This window comes from Marmota flaviventris, chromosome 12 (assembly GCF_047511675.1).
Source record: "Marmota flaviventris isolate mMarFla1 chromosome 12, mMarFla1.hap1, whole genome shotgun sequence".
In the NCBI taxonomy this organism is placed as follows: Eukaryota; Metazoa; Chordata; class Mammalia; order Rodentia; family Sciuridae; genus Marmota; species Marmota flaviventris.
Genome location: NC_092509.1, coordinates 14,878,528 through 14,893,709, shown reverse-complemented (window position 1 = coordinate 14,893,709; position 15,182 = coordinate 14,878,528). Strand labels below are relative to the sequence as shown.

At 37.6% G+C, this 15,182-nt stretch overlaps 1 protein-coding gene across 1 annotated transcript in view; it reads right to left on the bottom strand.

Annotated features, from left to right (window-relative positions):
• Ryr2 (ryanodine receptor 2) overlaps positions 1 to 15,182 on the bottom strand; it is a 478,528-nt gene that overhangs the window by 59,375 nt on the left and 403,971 nt on the right. Inside the window, exons 81-82 of the mRNA XM_027947992.2 lie at positions 10,082 to 10,135; positions 8,850 to 8,873 (exon numbers count right to left, since the gene is read on the bottom strand). Of these exons, the coding sequence (XP_027803793.2) occupies positions 8,850 to 8,873; positions 10,082 to 10,135 (78 nt within the window). The remainder of the gene's footprint in view (positions 1 to 8,849; positions 8,874 to 10,081; positions 10,136 to 15,182) is intronic.

Sequence of the window (15,182 nt, the reverse complement as noted above, 5' to 3'; positions counted from 1 at the left end):
CCTAAGAGCAGTAGGAGCTGCAGCAGAGGTGGCCAGAGAGACAGCTTTGCTGCCGTAAACTTTCCATCCAAAGTACGGAAAATAGACACTGGAAGATGGAAGAGGTTTAAAAAATGAAGGCTTGCTAGTTACAGAATATGAGAAATAAACTAAAAGGAGGGGTAAAAGAAATGGGCTCAAACAAATGAAAAAAAGAAACCTTTAAACCAAAAGCAACCAACACAGACATTTATGCTGTTACCAGAGAGTTCTCGCCGAGGCTGGCAAATTTGTTTCTTAAATCTTTGATAATATCGTGCTGCGAAAACAAAATTGATCAGGGTTTTTTTTCACACTATAGTTAAAGCTCCTGTGGTTAAATTTTTATTTTTTCTTAAATTATGTGATAGGCCTAAATGGAAGCAGAGAAAAGAAAAAAAAAAGAGGCAGCTTTGCTTCATATGTAGCCATGCTAACATCTAAAAGGTTTGCCTTCATGTTTAAACCTCTTCCTGTGAAGTCAGAAACAAAACGAAAACAAAACCACACAGACACACAGAACCATACTGTCATTACAACACAGTTTCAGAAAAACTGAAAGAAGACCCTCCCAGGTGCACTTCAGGGGTTGTTTAGAATCGGTGAGCAACACCCCATTCTTCCTTTTAGACCCAACAATCTTTTACTTTCTTCCCTTTGTCAGAACAAAGAATGGAACTTTTGCTTACATCCTAACTAACTCCTTTTGTGAAAGAGTTGTGCAGTAAGAAAATGGTAAGGAATTATTAGCTTAGGGATCTACCCTGACATCTTCACACAGCTAAAGAGGCCAGGGAGTCAGGAAGAGCTGCTCTTCTACTGACCCACTGGAACACAGGGCCACAGTCATCAGGAAACCTCCAAGACACAAGACAGCAGCAGGCCACAGTTCTTGAGGAAAAAACAATATTTGCCATTTGCACTCCAAAAGTGGGTAGACTGGTTCCAAAATCTGCCAGAATAATTTGCACAGTAGATCCAAGGTCCTGGCAGCCTCTTGGTAACTGGAATCACCTGTAGCCTCAGGAGGATCAAGAAACTGACAGAATATCGAACTACCTGCTTCCAAAATTAACTCCCTGGACAAAGAACACTTCTCTTTTCTATTAGCTGGCATTTCAATTTTAAAAGTAATAAGTATTTGTGGGGAGATGATTTTAGAAAAAAAGAAAGAAATCCTGGTTCAAAAACAAGAGGAAGCTGTGCTTCATGGACTGGGATCAGGGCAACCTTGGATTTCCCCTTTGCTGGGCTGAGCTGGAGGCTTTCTTCAGAAATGTGCAGCATGATCTCTTTCCATCCTGTGCTCTGTCCTTTCAGAACTGCTTCTTGGCATATAATTTAATTTTTTTTCACTGGGAAATTCTACCACCACCACAATAATAACAACACAAACAGAACTTGAGAAACAACCAGAAAGATTTCCAACAGTAAAATTGATGAAAAGTAATTATTTTTTGCCCTTCAAATTTTTGGCACATTAGCTTTCTAAGCAAACTGGAGATAGATCTTTTGGAAGTATGTTACTCAGTAAAATTGAATCTTGAAAACACCTTGTTAAAAACAGGGTTCCCTCCCTCAGCCCAGGTTCTATTTCATCTGCATAAGGATCTTAGATAAACACTATGTTGCCTTCAACCTGCAGATTAGTCTTTAAATTATTCCTACATTAGAAAGAAAGTTCGAGAAAAATAAGAGCAGCTCTGCGATTTGGATTTTCTTTCAGGCAATAAGTTCTAATTGCCGAGAGCAACCAGTAATCAGCAGCTTTCATCCTAATATGATTGGCATCAGTCTTTTGAAGGTCAAACGCAGTGGTAAGTCAGACCCATGATCAAGTCACCTGCCTGCACTGAATGGAAGTACTTGACCTCATCATTTCTTTGTGTGTCACTGAAGTTTGTAATAAAATGGCTAAATTCTTCCATTGTGCCAAGAACTTTAACACTTTATGGGGGAAATGTACACCGGCTTGAAGAACAAAATATATTGGTTCTGCAACAAATTGCCTTACATGAGAAAAAATATCAAAACAACAAGTATAAATTACAATTGTCCCTGGCTCCTTGATGGAGAAAGTAGTATAACCCCAAAATGGAGACAGGAAGTTATTTTAAGTGGAGCAGCATGATGATAGCAAAGAAATTCATAATTTCTGAAGGATTCTCTCCAGGTTGCATGGACATGTGGGCAGCCTGGACACATATCACAGGCTGAGGCCATAAAATCCACAGTCCAGGGTTTCACCAAAGGGCCCAGCTGCTTTGCTGCTTTTCTTTGTATTTCTAAAATGTCAATAAGGTCTTCATTGTGTGTTTCTCTCTAAACTGCATGTGGGAGCAAACTCTAGTCTAAGAAAACAGAAAATTCCAGAAACTGAACTCTTAGAAGATATCTCCCATGATTTAGAATTGTTATAATTCAACTTCAGCACTCCTACTTGACATACTGAATACTACAGATGATGTGGAATTTCAATATCACTAGGGGGAAAAAAGGCTGAAATACAGAAGATCTAATTGGATAACCAGGGAAACAAAGTCAAAAGAGGAGAAATGGTTCTAATAACTTGATTTACAACAGAAGGTGGCCAACTCAAGACTAAGCAAAGACAAAACCTTAGCCGATAGGTCCATTCTCTACCTCAGTGTTGTTCTGTTTCTAGCTTCCCAAACTACAGATTAGCCATGCTTATGTAGAATTGACCCAGAGTTATGGGAAAACAAACTGAGGAGTAAAACTTAAATAATGAATGGTTCCTAAAATTTTTAAAGAACTGAACAACGTATACGGAGTTTCTTAGAAGAAAAGATTTGTGAGGACACAGCCTTAGATTTTATTTGTGGTAACTACATACAGTATGCAACATAGACCTGTTTACTATTCCCCTCATATAGTTCCCTGCACATAACAGTTGTTCAGGGAAACCTGAGTGACAGAAAAAAAAAAGTGATGTCACATAGCTTGTGATCACAATATTTAAAATATTACAAATGTTATCTTTGAGTCTGAAAAGCTACAAAACCAGAACATTATCAAAGTTTATTTAGTTTGCTCTCAGTGCATAGTCAAAGCCACCATCTTTAGAATTATACTAACACAAACAAATAATAATCACATTGTGGCTTTGGCTCACTCAAAGTGTTCTCTGCACCTTACACTATTACTCATTCTCTTTGCCATTGAAGTTTGAAATACTACAATACCCTCCAGAGTTCCGCTTTTCAATAGGATGAGCATAGTTTCCAACACTACTTAACAAAAAAGAAACAGGGAGAAAGAGACAGAAAAAAGATGTATTTACCAAAGCAAAGCTGGTTTGAATAGAAACTTTGATCAAGTTTTACTAACCTACTCAGACAAAAGAAACATTAAACCAAAGATGTGGACTTTAGTGACTGTCCCGGAGCACACAGGTTCCCGGAGGCCTCCTGAATCCGGGAGTGAGAGATTAGGGAGAGTCTCATCACAGAGGGGTCATGACTTGGACATGACAGGTACTCTAGAGTCTGTGATTTTCAGTTTTCAAAGGTGGTCATGCACACTAATTAACTAATTATTAACTGTGACCCAGATCAACTCTGTATAAACTGCTATACCCTAATTACCTAACACAGCTCCCAAATCCCTGCCCAGTGTCCCCGGCATTCCCCCAGGCACCTTGGGCCTATCCTACACCTTGATGGCTGGGTTTCACTGGGTAAACTCTCAAATAATTACTGTGAACTGTTGAGGACATTTTTCATTACAACACATTGTCCTTAGGGGAGAAAAAAATGCTGTTGCTTTTAACTTTAGGAATTTTTGTTTCTCCCAAACAAGAAAACTAGTTTACTGATATTAATGAACTGCTAAATTTATAAAATTTCAAGTTGGCTCCTAGAAAGCTTGAAAATCAAATATGCTAACATCCCACAGCCAACTGACAAGATTCTACAGCAAAGGGTTTGTTGTTAACTTCATTGCTGAAGGTTAGATTTCATGAGTCTTAAGTACTTTATTATGCTTTTTCATTCATATATATATATATATATATATATATATATATATATATATATATAAAATATGTAGTACTTCACTAAACTAGACACAGGTAGAGATACATATGTATGTATGGACATTACACATTATTTTCTATGAAACACTTTCATTGAACATTCTTATTCTAAAAAGCACAGAATTTATTTCCCAGAGATCAGATAAAAATGGAAATTTGCATGCCATTATCAATATTTATGCATTTAGAAAAACTGTGAAATTGCCCTGAAAAATAGTAAGGACTGAGGCACATTAGCATGTAAGACAAAGTTTAAAAGTGGACTTGATCCCAAGAATCTAGAGAAAAGCTCTTTATTCTAAGACAAGGCTGAGACAGAGCAGGTGAGTTTGAATGACTGAAGATCATACAATACCCAGGTGAAACTCCAGGTCTCCTGCACTATGTATAGTTCTTTGCTAAATGAACTGCATAAGTTTCTGTATGGCATTCCCTGACTTGTTTTTGGAAGGGAAAGTGAAATTAATTTAATGTATCAATAACAGCAAATACTTATAGAGCTTGTTATGTGATAGGCAATGCGTGCCTTATACATATTAACTAAATTAATCCTCCTTACAGCCCTAAAAAATACTATGATCAGCCCCATTCATAGGGGAGTTGAGGCTTAAACTCACACATCTAAGTGGTGGGGCTAGGATTCAACATAGACCTTTCACTTGGGTGTATGTGCTCTCATGACTCTGCTGCTCCATTGATGGTACATGACTTGGCCAAGTGAAAGCTTCAACTGGGATTATTTTAAACACAACAGCATATGAATTCAAATTATTGTGCCCAATGAAAATTCACAATTCCATATTTAAACGTTTTCTATATTGCTTGACATTTATTTAGGTCCATATACTCAAATGCCTCAATGATCATATAAAACATACAGGACAGTGCTTTCTGGGAATTTCCTTGTACCAGGGTCAGTGCTCTTCTTCCACCTAACCCCTCTCTCTTGGCCACTTGCCTTGCTTCTGGGCCCAGACGGCTGGTACCACATAGTATCCGCTGGCTATTATCATGACTACAACCGAGGAGACCCACTGCTGATGGATAAGGGGACTGAGCACTAACAGGCTATACCCAAGATGGTTCTGGCTGGCCAGGGGTCACCTGGCAGAGCAAGATAATATCAGTAGGAAGACTGAAGAAATGAACTCCTGTGGCCAACCAGACAGGGCCTCCTCCCTCACCAGGAGGCACTGTCCCATGATGCAGTGGGCTCTCTGGGCAAGCCACACCACTCAGCAGCCAGCTGTACCACAGCATAGCCACTTATGTTAGCCCTCCCCGCTTCCTGTATTTTTTTTTCCTCCTCACTTTTATTTCCCTGGGATTGTAACACTCAAAATCTCAATGAAGTGTTAGCACATTAGCTTTTGGTCTTTGTTTTCTAGGAAATCTGGGCTAAGATGTGTGACTACTGTTTTAAATATCAACTTCATACACAAAAATGAAGTCGGCAGATTGCATCATTATAGCCCCCACTATTCCTCTCTCCTCTATGGTTCAACAGTAGCACATTAGTGTGTGTTTTGCATACATATAGCTTTTGCAATAGGAACTAAGGAATTGTAAATTTTCTTGACAGAAGGGATACTTAGTTAATATTTTATATTCATAGCCATATATTCAATTTTTAGACATGTAAGGTTCTCTTTGTTAAATTCAAAGTTCAAATTATGTGGCTATTAGGTAGCAATACATCTTACAACCAATTCACTCTTTCAGAATTATAATAAAATTCTTCAAAATTGGATCTTTGGAGTGGACAAAGTTTTACTTTGTTTACCACTGGAGCAATGCTGTATATTATCAACTCTTCAGACATTTTGGCCCTAAATTGATTCTCCCATTCTTCAGGGTGCTTACTTTGAAGCAAGAGTTAGGTAGTGGTCTGAGCACTTCTGCAAGTGTGAAACCATGTGAATTACAATGGGGGCCCATCCAAGAGAGAATGTGCTAGTCCCAAGTTTTTATTACAAAATGTCAACTCTGCCACAGGCATATTTAGAATTTAAGACACAAGAAATTATTTTTAATCTGAACTACTGAATAATAGGATCCTGGGGACTCATGAGAAAATATACTTGTGAGCTAGAAATTGGGCATTTGCCCAAGAAGAAGCAACTTGCCTAATATTTCAAAAAGATGGTGTAGAAGAAAAGTTAATGATCAATTTTCCCACTCACCTAAGCTCCCCTGTCAGTAACTTAGGTCTTACAGTGAATAATAAATCCACATTATGGTGCCTCTACATTCCACAGAGCTACTTTCACTGGATTTTGTTTTAGGTTATATCTGTGGATTTTTAGTAAGGGCAAGAGAAAAAGGAAATCTCTGAGAATTCATGGTTTTAAAAGGTGGTCCCCTAGAGTATAGCTCTTTGATGACCTTGCTAAGGAAAAAAAAAAAAAAAAAAACTCATTGTACTCAGAAAAGTAAACATATTTGACTTAAACCATCGTTATTTATTTGTTGTTTTATTATTTGCTTTGGTTCATTAAAAACTCAAAAGCTAAGTAAAGCCCACTACTGCAATCATTAACTCTGCAGGTAAATGGTAAAATGTGCCTTCCCTTTTCATAAGATTTAACTGTCCTTATATGGTTCTCACTTGGAAATAGCCACAAGTCTATCAAATAATTAAATATACAATAGAGTTGTAAAATAAATAGCTTTAAAAAATCATATTTACATTCTACAGGAAACTAGATTATCAAGATGAATCAGAAAGGCTTAAAAAGGATCCTGTCAACATAACACACAGGGAAGAAGGAAAGAGCTGAAAATACCTGCTGCCCCAGGCCCCTAATTAGGAATCCTGTACTCCTAATGGAAAAGTTCCTTCCAATACCACACTTCTCAAAGTGTCTACTTCTTTCCTCTTCTCAACATCTTAGTTGAATACAGATAAAGAATAAAAGTAGAAACTACAGCAAATAGGAATATTTCATCAGTTACAGAGATAAATTCATTTACTGCAAACTTTATGTTCTTTCCATATTTAATATAATTTGTTATAAGAATTATTGTAACTAACAATTTCAGATTCCTTACAACTTACATGAAAAATCCTACAATGAGATTCTATACAAATTATGTCAAACAACCAGATAGCTCATTATAAACTGCCTGTAGAATACTAAATGCACGAAGAAAATACGAGTCCCTGGGCTGGGGCTGGAGCTCAGCAACAGAGTATAGGCCCTGGGTTCAACCACAGCACTACAGAAAAAAAGTACTAATCCAATTGTCTGGTTGCATTTTTGGTGGTTTTCTGGTATCACATACTCAACCTCTGAGAAGAGTATCTTCACAGATGACTGACTCTGCTTCTCCCATGCAGCCTTTGTATTACTTGCTCACAAAGCATGCATTTTGCCAAGAACAGAACATTTTGTATCTTAGTCATAGATAAGAAGTTGTTGTCCAAGGCATAGGGAGCTCAGTGCAACAACTTGTTATTAGTGAAAATCCCCAAATTCTGTCTAAATTCAGAGGCAGTCCCTTCTCTATGGTCAGGCTCCGCACCTGGCCCAATAACTGTCTTTAGCCTGGCCGGACACTTTGAAGACCAGATTCCACAGCTGGCCATTCCCAGGCTTCTCTCCTGAATAAGAGGTTTTTCAAAGGTACTAAATTTGACCATACTCACCAAGTTGGACCTGCTTTTAGATCTCCCTAAGACTGTAATCTTCCTTCAAAACAAAAATTTGCTCATCTTGTCCTGTCCTATCCTTCCTCATTCAGCAACTATCAGCACACTCTTAGGGAGGCATAAACCTTGTGCTAACTAGAAAACCAAACCTTCAGTTGATGTCATCCCTCAACAATTCACAGGAATTCTACCTAATTCACGATAAAAAAAAATCTCTCAAGTCAATATTGAACCCAATATCATCTATTGCTTAAGCTCATAATATGCTAGAAAGTGTTATATCCATGATGTCATAAACCATCACATCCATCAAATTGAAGCTATATTTGACAGTATCCTCAGGTACTCAGATTTTAAAATTTACAAGAATTGGGATGTAACAACAATATAGTCCTCCAAATTTAACAGTGAATCAAAAAACATTACAATGTGTTCCTTCTAGATTCTTTGTAAGAGTCTGAATTCATTTTTTGAAATCATTTTGAGTACTACCTATTTGGATGTTTATGATCAAATTTCCTATTAAATAGCCTCATGAAAAGAAAATTTAATAGGATCCATACTTAAGTAAAAAACATCTTTGTAATTTAGATGAAACTGTTTTCTTGTTGCAAATTTTCCAGATCAAATATTTAAAATATTAAGAGAGAAATAATCATCTGGCTCTCCTCTTTCACTGAAATGCCAAATTCAATATTGAAATCACAGTGTGTAATCTCCAGGTTAATGAAAAGCAGACTTCTCTCTAATCTCACCAGCCGTACCACTTATCAGGACCATTATCAAGTAGTGAGACTAGTATAAAAACACCAGGAGGGATGAGGCCAAAGGCTGCACTAAAATGTTTCCCACCAATAGCTTAACTACTAACGGGCTCAACTTCTCTATTCAGCACAGTCTGCGCTCAGAGTTAGCAAAGTTCAAATTCCCAAGCAGTGAAATTGCAAGAAGAATAAACCAAGGAAGGGGAAGAGACCAATTGCACTGGAGTTACAACCTTGTAGAAAGATTTTCAAGATGTTTTCTAACAAAAGATTCCAAGATGTTGGGTCTAACAAAGGTAAATGTCACAAGAAACTGAAACTCAGACCCAGACAAATACACACATATACATGGTTTTACCTTGCTGCGTTGGGATCCTGTGACCTTAAGGAAGGATGAGGACAAGAAGCAAAATAGCAATAAACAATTGCTCTGAAGACAACCGATAGGCCATAAATGGTGTGCACTTCAGGAAAACAATGTTATTTGCTGTTCATGGCTCATTCTAATTTACCTGGCTCCTAATAATAAAGATGTATTTGAGACTAGAACATACGTACATTAGAAAAGATTACAGTTATCATTCATGAAATTTAATTCCATGGATTTCTCTCAGCCAGCAATAGTTCTGGGTAATTTTCAAATTGTTGTGCTTTTATGCTTTTGTACGTTGACTTCAATGCTGCAGAGAAATGGGTCCCAGAAGAGGGACTGACTGCTCACTCCCTAGTTCTATCTTTGGTGTCCATCATAATTCAAGACTCATTGCTGGCCACTGATACACTTCGAGACTTCTAGCTCAAAGTCCAGACATGTCAATTAATAGGAAAGAAAAAGATCTATTCTCTATTTCCTTCTACTTGATTTATTTTTGAAAATTATTTTTAAAAAATCAATAAATAAGAAGAGTGGTAATTAGCAAAAACTAGCTGTTCTCATAAAAAGCAAAGTATACTATAAGCAAAGGGGAAAATAATATTCACTTTTCTTCTGGCTAACTAATAGTAAGCAGCACTTCAAATTATATGAGATATCTAAAAGCTGAGCATGTTTGATAAAAAAAATAACTGAATAGAACCTAGTGCTACGAATATATGCACTCCTACCTCATGCAAGCAAACTGACATGTGCCACCGTCTCCATATGTACACGGAATGAGTGGCCCAAGCGGGCAGAAATCAAGGGGCCAAATCTTTAAGACTTCAGTTTGGGGAAACAAATAGCAAAACACAGATATGATTAAAATCTTGATGTCATGTTGCTCTTCAATAAAGATTTTCCTCATACATCTTGGAAATTCCAGACTACAAATCCCTCAGATGAGAACAATCTGAAGCAGTCTCATCTCAGAGGATGCTCAGGAACACTCATTCTGAACATATGGGCTTTATTTTATTATTCAACTACTCTATGTTCTTTGGTCTTAACTTCAGCAAAGGTTAGGACTCAGGTTTGTCCATCCAGCTCTGACATGCAGTTCCTTGACACAATAAGCTGCAATAAGCCATGAAGCAAGAAACATAAAGGTCAGTTATAAGCTATGAAACAATGCTTCAAAACAGAAAAGGCAATTCTAGAAAGATCTAGCTTACTTCGAAACTCTTCACTTCTTCTTCACCATCATCGTCTTCCTCATCATGACAACTCTAATTTGGGAGGGGGGGGAGTAAAGAATATGATAAGGCAGCAAGCACAAAGGAATCATTTAACACAGAACACCAAGTGATTTGAATGAATTTATCAATAATGCTTAAATACATATATACATATATATATATATATATATATATATATATATATATATATATATATCAGATACTAAGAAATCATGATCAATAAATTTATAACCTGAAAGAAAATTATATTCTATTATGCTTTTACAAAATTAAAATATAAAAGTATCCTTTTTATATATGACAGATAATTATGAGGTCCCTAACATACTACACATACTACTTATTGATGCATTTGCCTTGTTCAAGCCAAATTGAAAACATTAAAGACAAGAATCTTTTCCATTTTTATGTTTTCATTACAATGAACTAATGCAAGTATATGCAACAGTCATTACTTAAAACTAAGAGAAAGCAGTGTCCATTAACTAAAATGACTCTTGCAGCTGGGCATGGTGGTGCATACATATAATCCCAGGGGCACAAGAGGCTGAGGCAGGAGGAACATAGGTTTGAAACAGCTTCAGCAACTTATAAAGGCTATAAGCAACCTAGTGAGATCCTGTCTCAAAATAAAAGGGCTGGGGATGTGGCTCAGTGGTTAAGTGCCCCTGGGTTCAATCCCCAGGACCTTAAAAAAAAAAAGACTCTTGCAATCCTTTTTTAATGTTCACTTTTACTGTATATTGCCTAAAGGAAGAAAGTGAAGTTCTATTACTGATTTATTATTTACACATAAAAATGATAAAGCTGACTATTCCATTATTTTTCCTGGAAATGATGAAGGAGAAGTACTAAGTCATTCATGAGCTATTATCTAATTCCCCCAGCTGGAACTTTTGCTTGCTGAGGAGGCAGAGGTATGGCAACTGGGAACATGGGCTCAGGAGGCAGAGGAACAAGATGGAAACGAGAGAAAGAATAGCTGGCTTCTTAAAAGAATCTTATGTGCTAATATATGTAACATTTTTGCAACTTGGGAAAAATAGTCAATAATAGTGAGACAATAGTGTCAACAATAGTGAACTTTTCATAACTCTCATCTTGGTTTGGAACTTTGAATATAATGCTGACCCAAAGGAAGCTGTCATAACTAACACCCATGGTCGGAGGAAACCTGCAGCCACTGAAGTTGCTGTCCCAACCCTTCGAGCTGTTTTGTGCTTCTGGAAAGCATTCTGTGCATCAGTGAAGTGCATGGGGGAAAATGTCAAAATCTAAATCAAAAAATTTCTTAGACCTCAAAGACTCACAGCATTCTGGGCATGGAGATAAAGTGAGACAAGACAGGAGAGAGGGTATGAGATGTAATCTTTCCACCCACTCAGTAAATTCTAAAAGGGGTGTCACACTCTTTGATTCGATTAACAAAAATGTAAGAAGCATCACCCTTTCCACTTAGAACAACAGGCATTTGAACACAGTTTGTAAAGGAAGAAATAAAGGGAGGTACCCAGACTTGTGACGGTTTCACTATATGGGTGAAATGCTAAACTCCAGATTGGCACAAAGATAGGCTAGGACCACAACAAACACACACATACATGCAAGCAAACAAAAGCACATCTAAAAGATCTCCAGCAACTTTTCAATGTACTGGACAGAAACAGGATTTGTAGGCATGAGAGAATGTTCTTCAATAGCAAATTATGTCTACATAATACATCTGATAATGCTCAGAAAATGAAGAGTTATATTAGTCCTAAAGCACAGGATTGGTTTCCTGGATCAGATCTCTAACTTCTAAGCAAGCAAGAATGATAACATATGCCAGGAAGGAAAAGGTACATAATGGGGCAGAAGCATGGAATAGGCAATTTTAGAGGAAAAAAAAAAAGAAAAAAAGCAGAATGCTTTGGACTGTTGAAGTATATAAAATAAAGTTCAATATCAATGATGAGAGTATTAAAGCAGCACATGTAGTGCTTTGATTTGTTGGTATCTGCTGGAAATTTCATCCTATAGAAGGAGAATATTAAATAGATTCTTTGACTGCCTTTCTGACCGTAAAGTTCCTCAGAATATGGAGGAAGCAAAACCAGAAACTTCCATATGGATTTAAATCTGACGAACCAAGAGCTAATGGGTGAGGTGGATAAATCTCTTTTAAAAAAAGTGAAATGACATTTTATCATTTTAACCAACAAAAAAATGAACATTGGGTGTAACTTAACATGTATCTTAGACATTTCAAAAACTTAGTAAGAGAAGGGAAAGGAAGGGTTTCCTTAGCCAGAAACTCAAGGGTGGAAACAGTACTGAGTGTTCAGTTTGTGGCAATATCATTCCAGGTACTTCCATGTGGGTACCTTAAGTGGATAAAATCACCTTTGGGATTAAACAGCTGCAGACAGAGCAGCAGGGTGACAGGTGGTAAAGAGACATTCTGAGGTCTCTAGCAACAATGGCCACAGTGAGGACACCCTGGCTGTCAGCAGAAAACAGAGAGGGAAAAGATGGCAACAAGGAGCTAACAGGAAGCTCTGGAATCCTCCCTGTGTGACTGTTAAAACAGGAGGCTACGTGAAGGAAACAGAGTTCATTATAATAAGCAAAACAAATAGAAGATTAACCTGCAGTTTACATCCAAGTGCATCTTCAAAAACATAATTTTTGAAGTCACTGGCAAAGCAAGGAGGAGGAGGAGCAGCAAGTGCATGAGTCACAGCAGATGCTGCAGTAACAGAGACAGCATGCAGGACAATTCCTCAGTTCAGAATCAGCCACCAAAGAAGTGTTAGGTTGGTACCCAGTACAGTACCCAGCCAAGGAAAATGAAAATAAGACCCCAGTGGAGTACCATTTTATACACTGTCTACTAACAACTTAGGTAAACAGAGAATCATACTTATCAAGTTTATGTTTGACATAAATAAATAAAAAGAGCACTGGATGAGAGAACTGAACTTTCCAAAGATGCCAGCATTGGACCATGGCCTGACTCTAGAAAAATGATGATATTTACTTAATTTTTAAAAATCTAACTAGATAAGGATATAAGATAAAACTGAACAGAAATTCACAAATGACTTGGATTTTAGGTTGACAGGTAAGCTCAAAAGGAGGCCAAAATGTGCTCTTTCTGCCAACATTTTAATGCGTTCCTACGACTAATGGTAAATGTACAGGCTCCTAAGCCCGATAAGCAAGGATGCGGACCCATATGCCCTACAGGTGAGTGTATAACAAAAACTGCAACTACCTCTGGGTGCACAGATTGGTAAACTGGAGCACATGCAGAGTACAAGAAACTGAGTGACAGAGCTTGGCATTCCTGGGTCCATCAGACAATAAAAGGGATAAGATTATTTAAGTGTGAAGAGGAGACTCTTGGGAAAAAGGCAGATCACGGGAGCCCTCATTAAATATTTGATTGAATATCAAAAGAGATTCAATAGAGCTTTAGGATATGACTAAATTAAAAGAGAAGCCAGAGAGACACGTTTTAGTCACAAAGAAGTCTAACAATCAAAAATTGCCTGCCAGAAAACCAGGAGCTTATACCTCTTCCACCCACCTGCTCATGCTCTTCAGTTCTGAGGCCACAAATGCTGCTCAATCAGTGGGCACAAAATCCCTCTGGCACAGTGTCCTCAAGAGCAACAGTAAAAAAATCATTAGAGTCCAACTAACTACCTGCCTTCTATAAGTTCGCATGGGGTTCTGAGAACTACTAGGGAGGTCACACAGCCAGAGAGTGATTCTGCTGCAAATGCATGAACCACCCCCTGAGCCAGGCTTTCTACACTGCCTGGGACACCTACGCTGATTTCTAGTCAATAAATGTGTCAACTGCCACAAGGTCTCTTTGGACTCTTCTGTCTCTCAAACCTTCTATCCAGATTCCCTGCACCTAACCCCTTGGACTCAGTTGAGGACTGTGAGAAAGAGCAGATGACACTTTAGCCTAGCATCTTCCCCTTCTTCTTTTTGTTATAAAGCAATAAGTGATATTCCTCTTTTATCTTTTAACCCATGCTTTTTAACCTTGGGTGCTGCTAAAACTGCATATCCACAGGTAGAAGATTGAAACTAGACCACTACCTCTCATCTTATCCTATATAAAAATCAACTCCAAATGGGTCCAAGTCCCCAATGTAAGACCAGAAACTTTGGAACTACAGGAAGAAAACACAGGGGAGACTCCTCAAGATATGGGCACAGACAATGATTTCCTGAATAGGACTCCAATAGCTCAGGAAACAAAAGAGAACTGACAAATTGATTTACATCAAATTAAAAAGGTTCTGCATAGCAGAGGAAAAGTTGACAGAGTAAAGAAACAACTTCCAGCACAGGAGAAGACTTCTGCCAGCTATTCACCCAAGAGAGGGTTAACTTGAAGAATATTCAAGGAACTAATATGATCTTAACAAAGCCCAAGTAATCCAATCAAAATTTGCACAAATGATCTGAAAAGACACTTCTCAAAAGAAGCAGTACAAATGGCCAAGAAATATATGAAAAATGCTCAGTATCTTCAGCCCTCAGGGAATTGAAAATCAAAACTACATTGAGATCCCATCTCACACTAGTCAGAATGGCCATTATCAATAAAATAACAAATGATGTTGCGAACAAGAGAAATAGAAACCCTTCCACTGTGAATGTAAATTAGTACAATCACTAAGGAAAACAGTGTGGAGTTTCCTCAAAACACTAAAAATAAAAACACCCTATGATCCATCTATATACTACTCTTGGGCATATATCCAAAGGAAATGAAATAGATTTCTAATAGCTAAGATATGAAATCAGCCTAGGTGTCACCAACAGATGAACGGATAAAGAAAACATGGTATATATACCAATAAGTACCATTCAACCATATAGATGAATAAAATCAAGCTATTTGAAAAAAAAAAAAACACATAGATGGAATTGGAGGTCACCATGTTAACTAAGCCAAACCCAGAATGACTACTTGCACACGTTTTTGCCCGTATAGGGACACTTAAAAAAATAGATGACCTGAAAGTAGAAGAGGGTGAGGGGATGGGGAGTGTGTAGAAGAGATGGT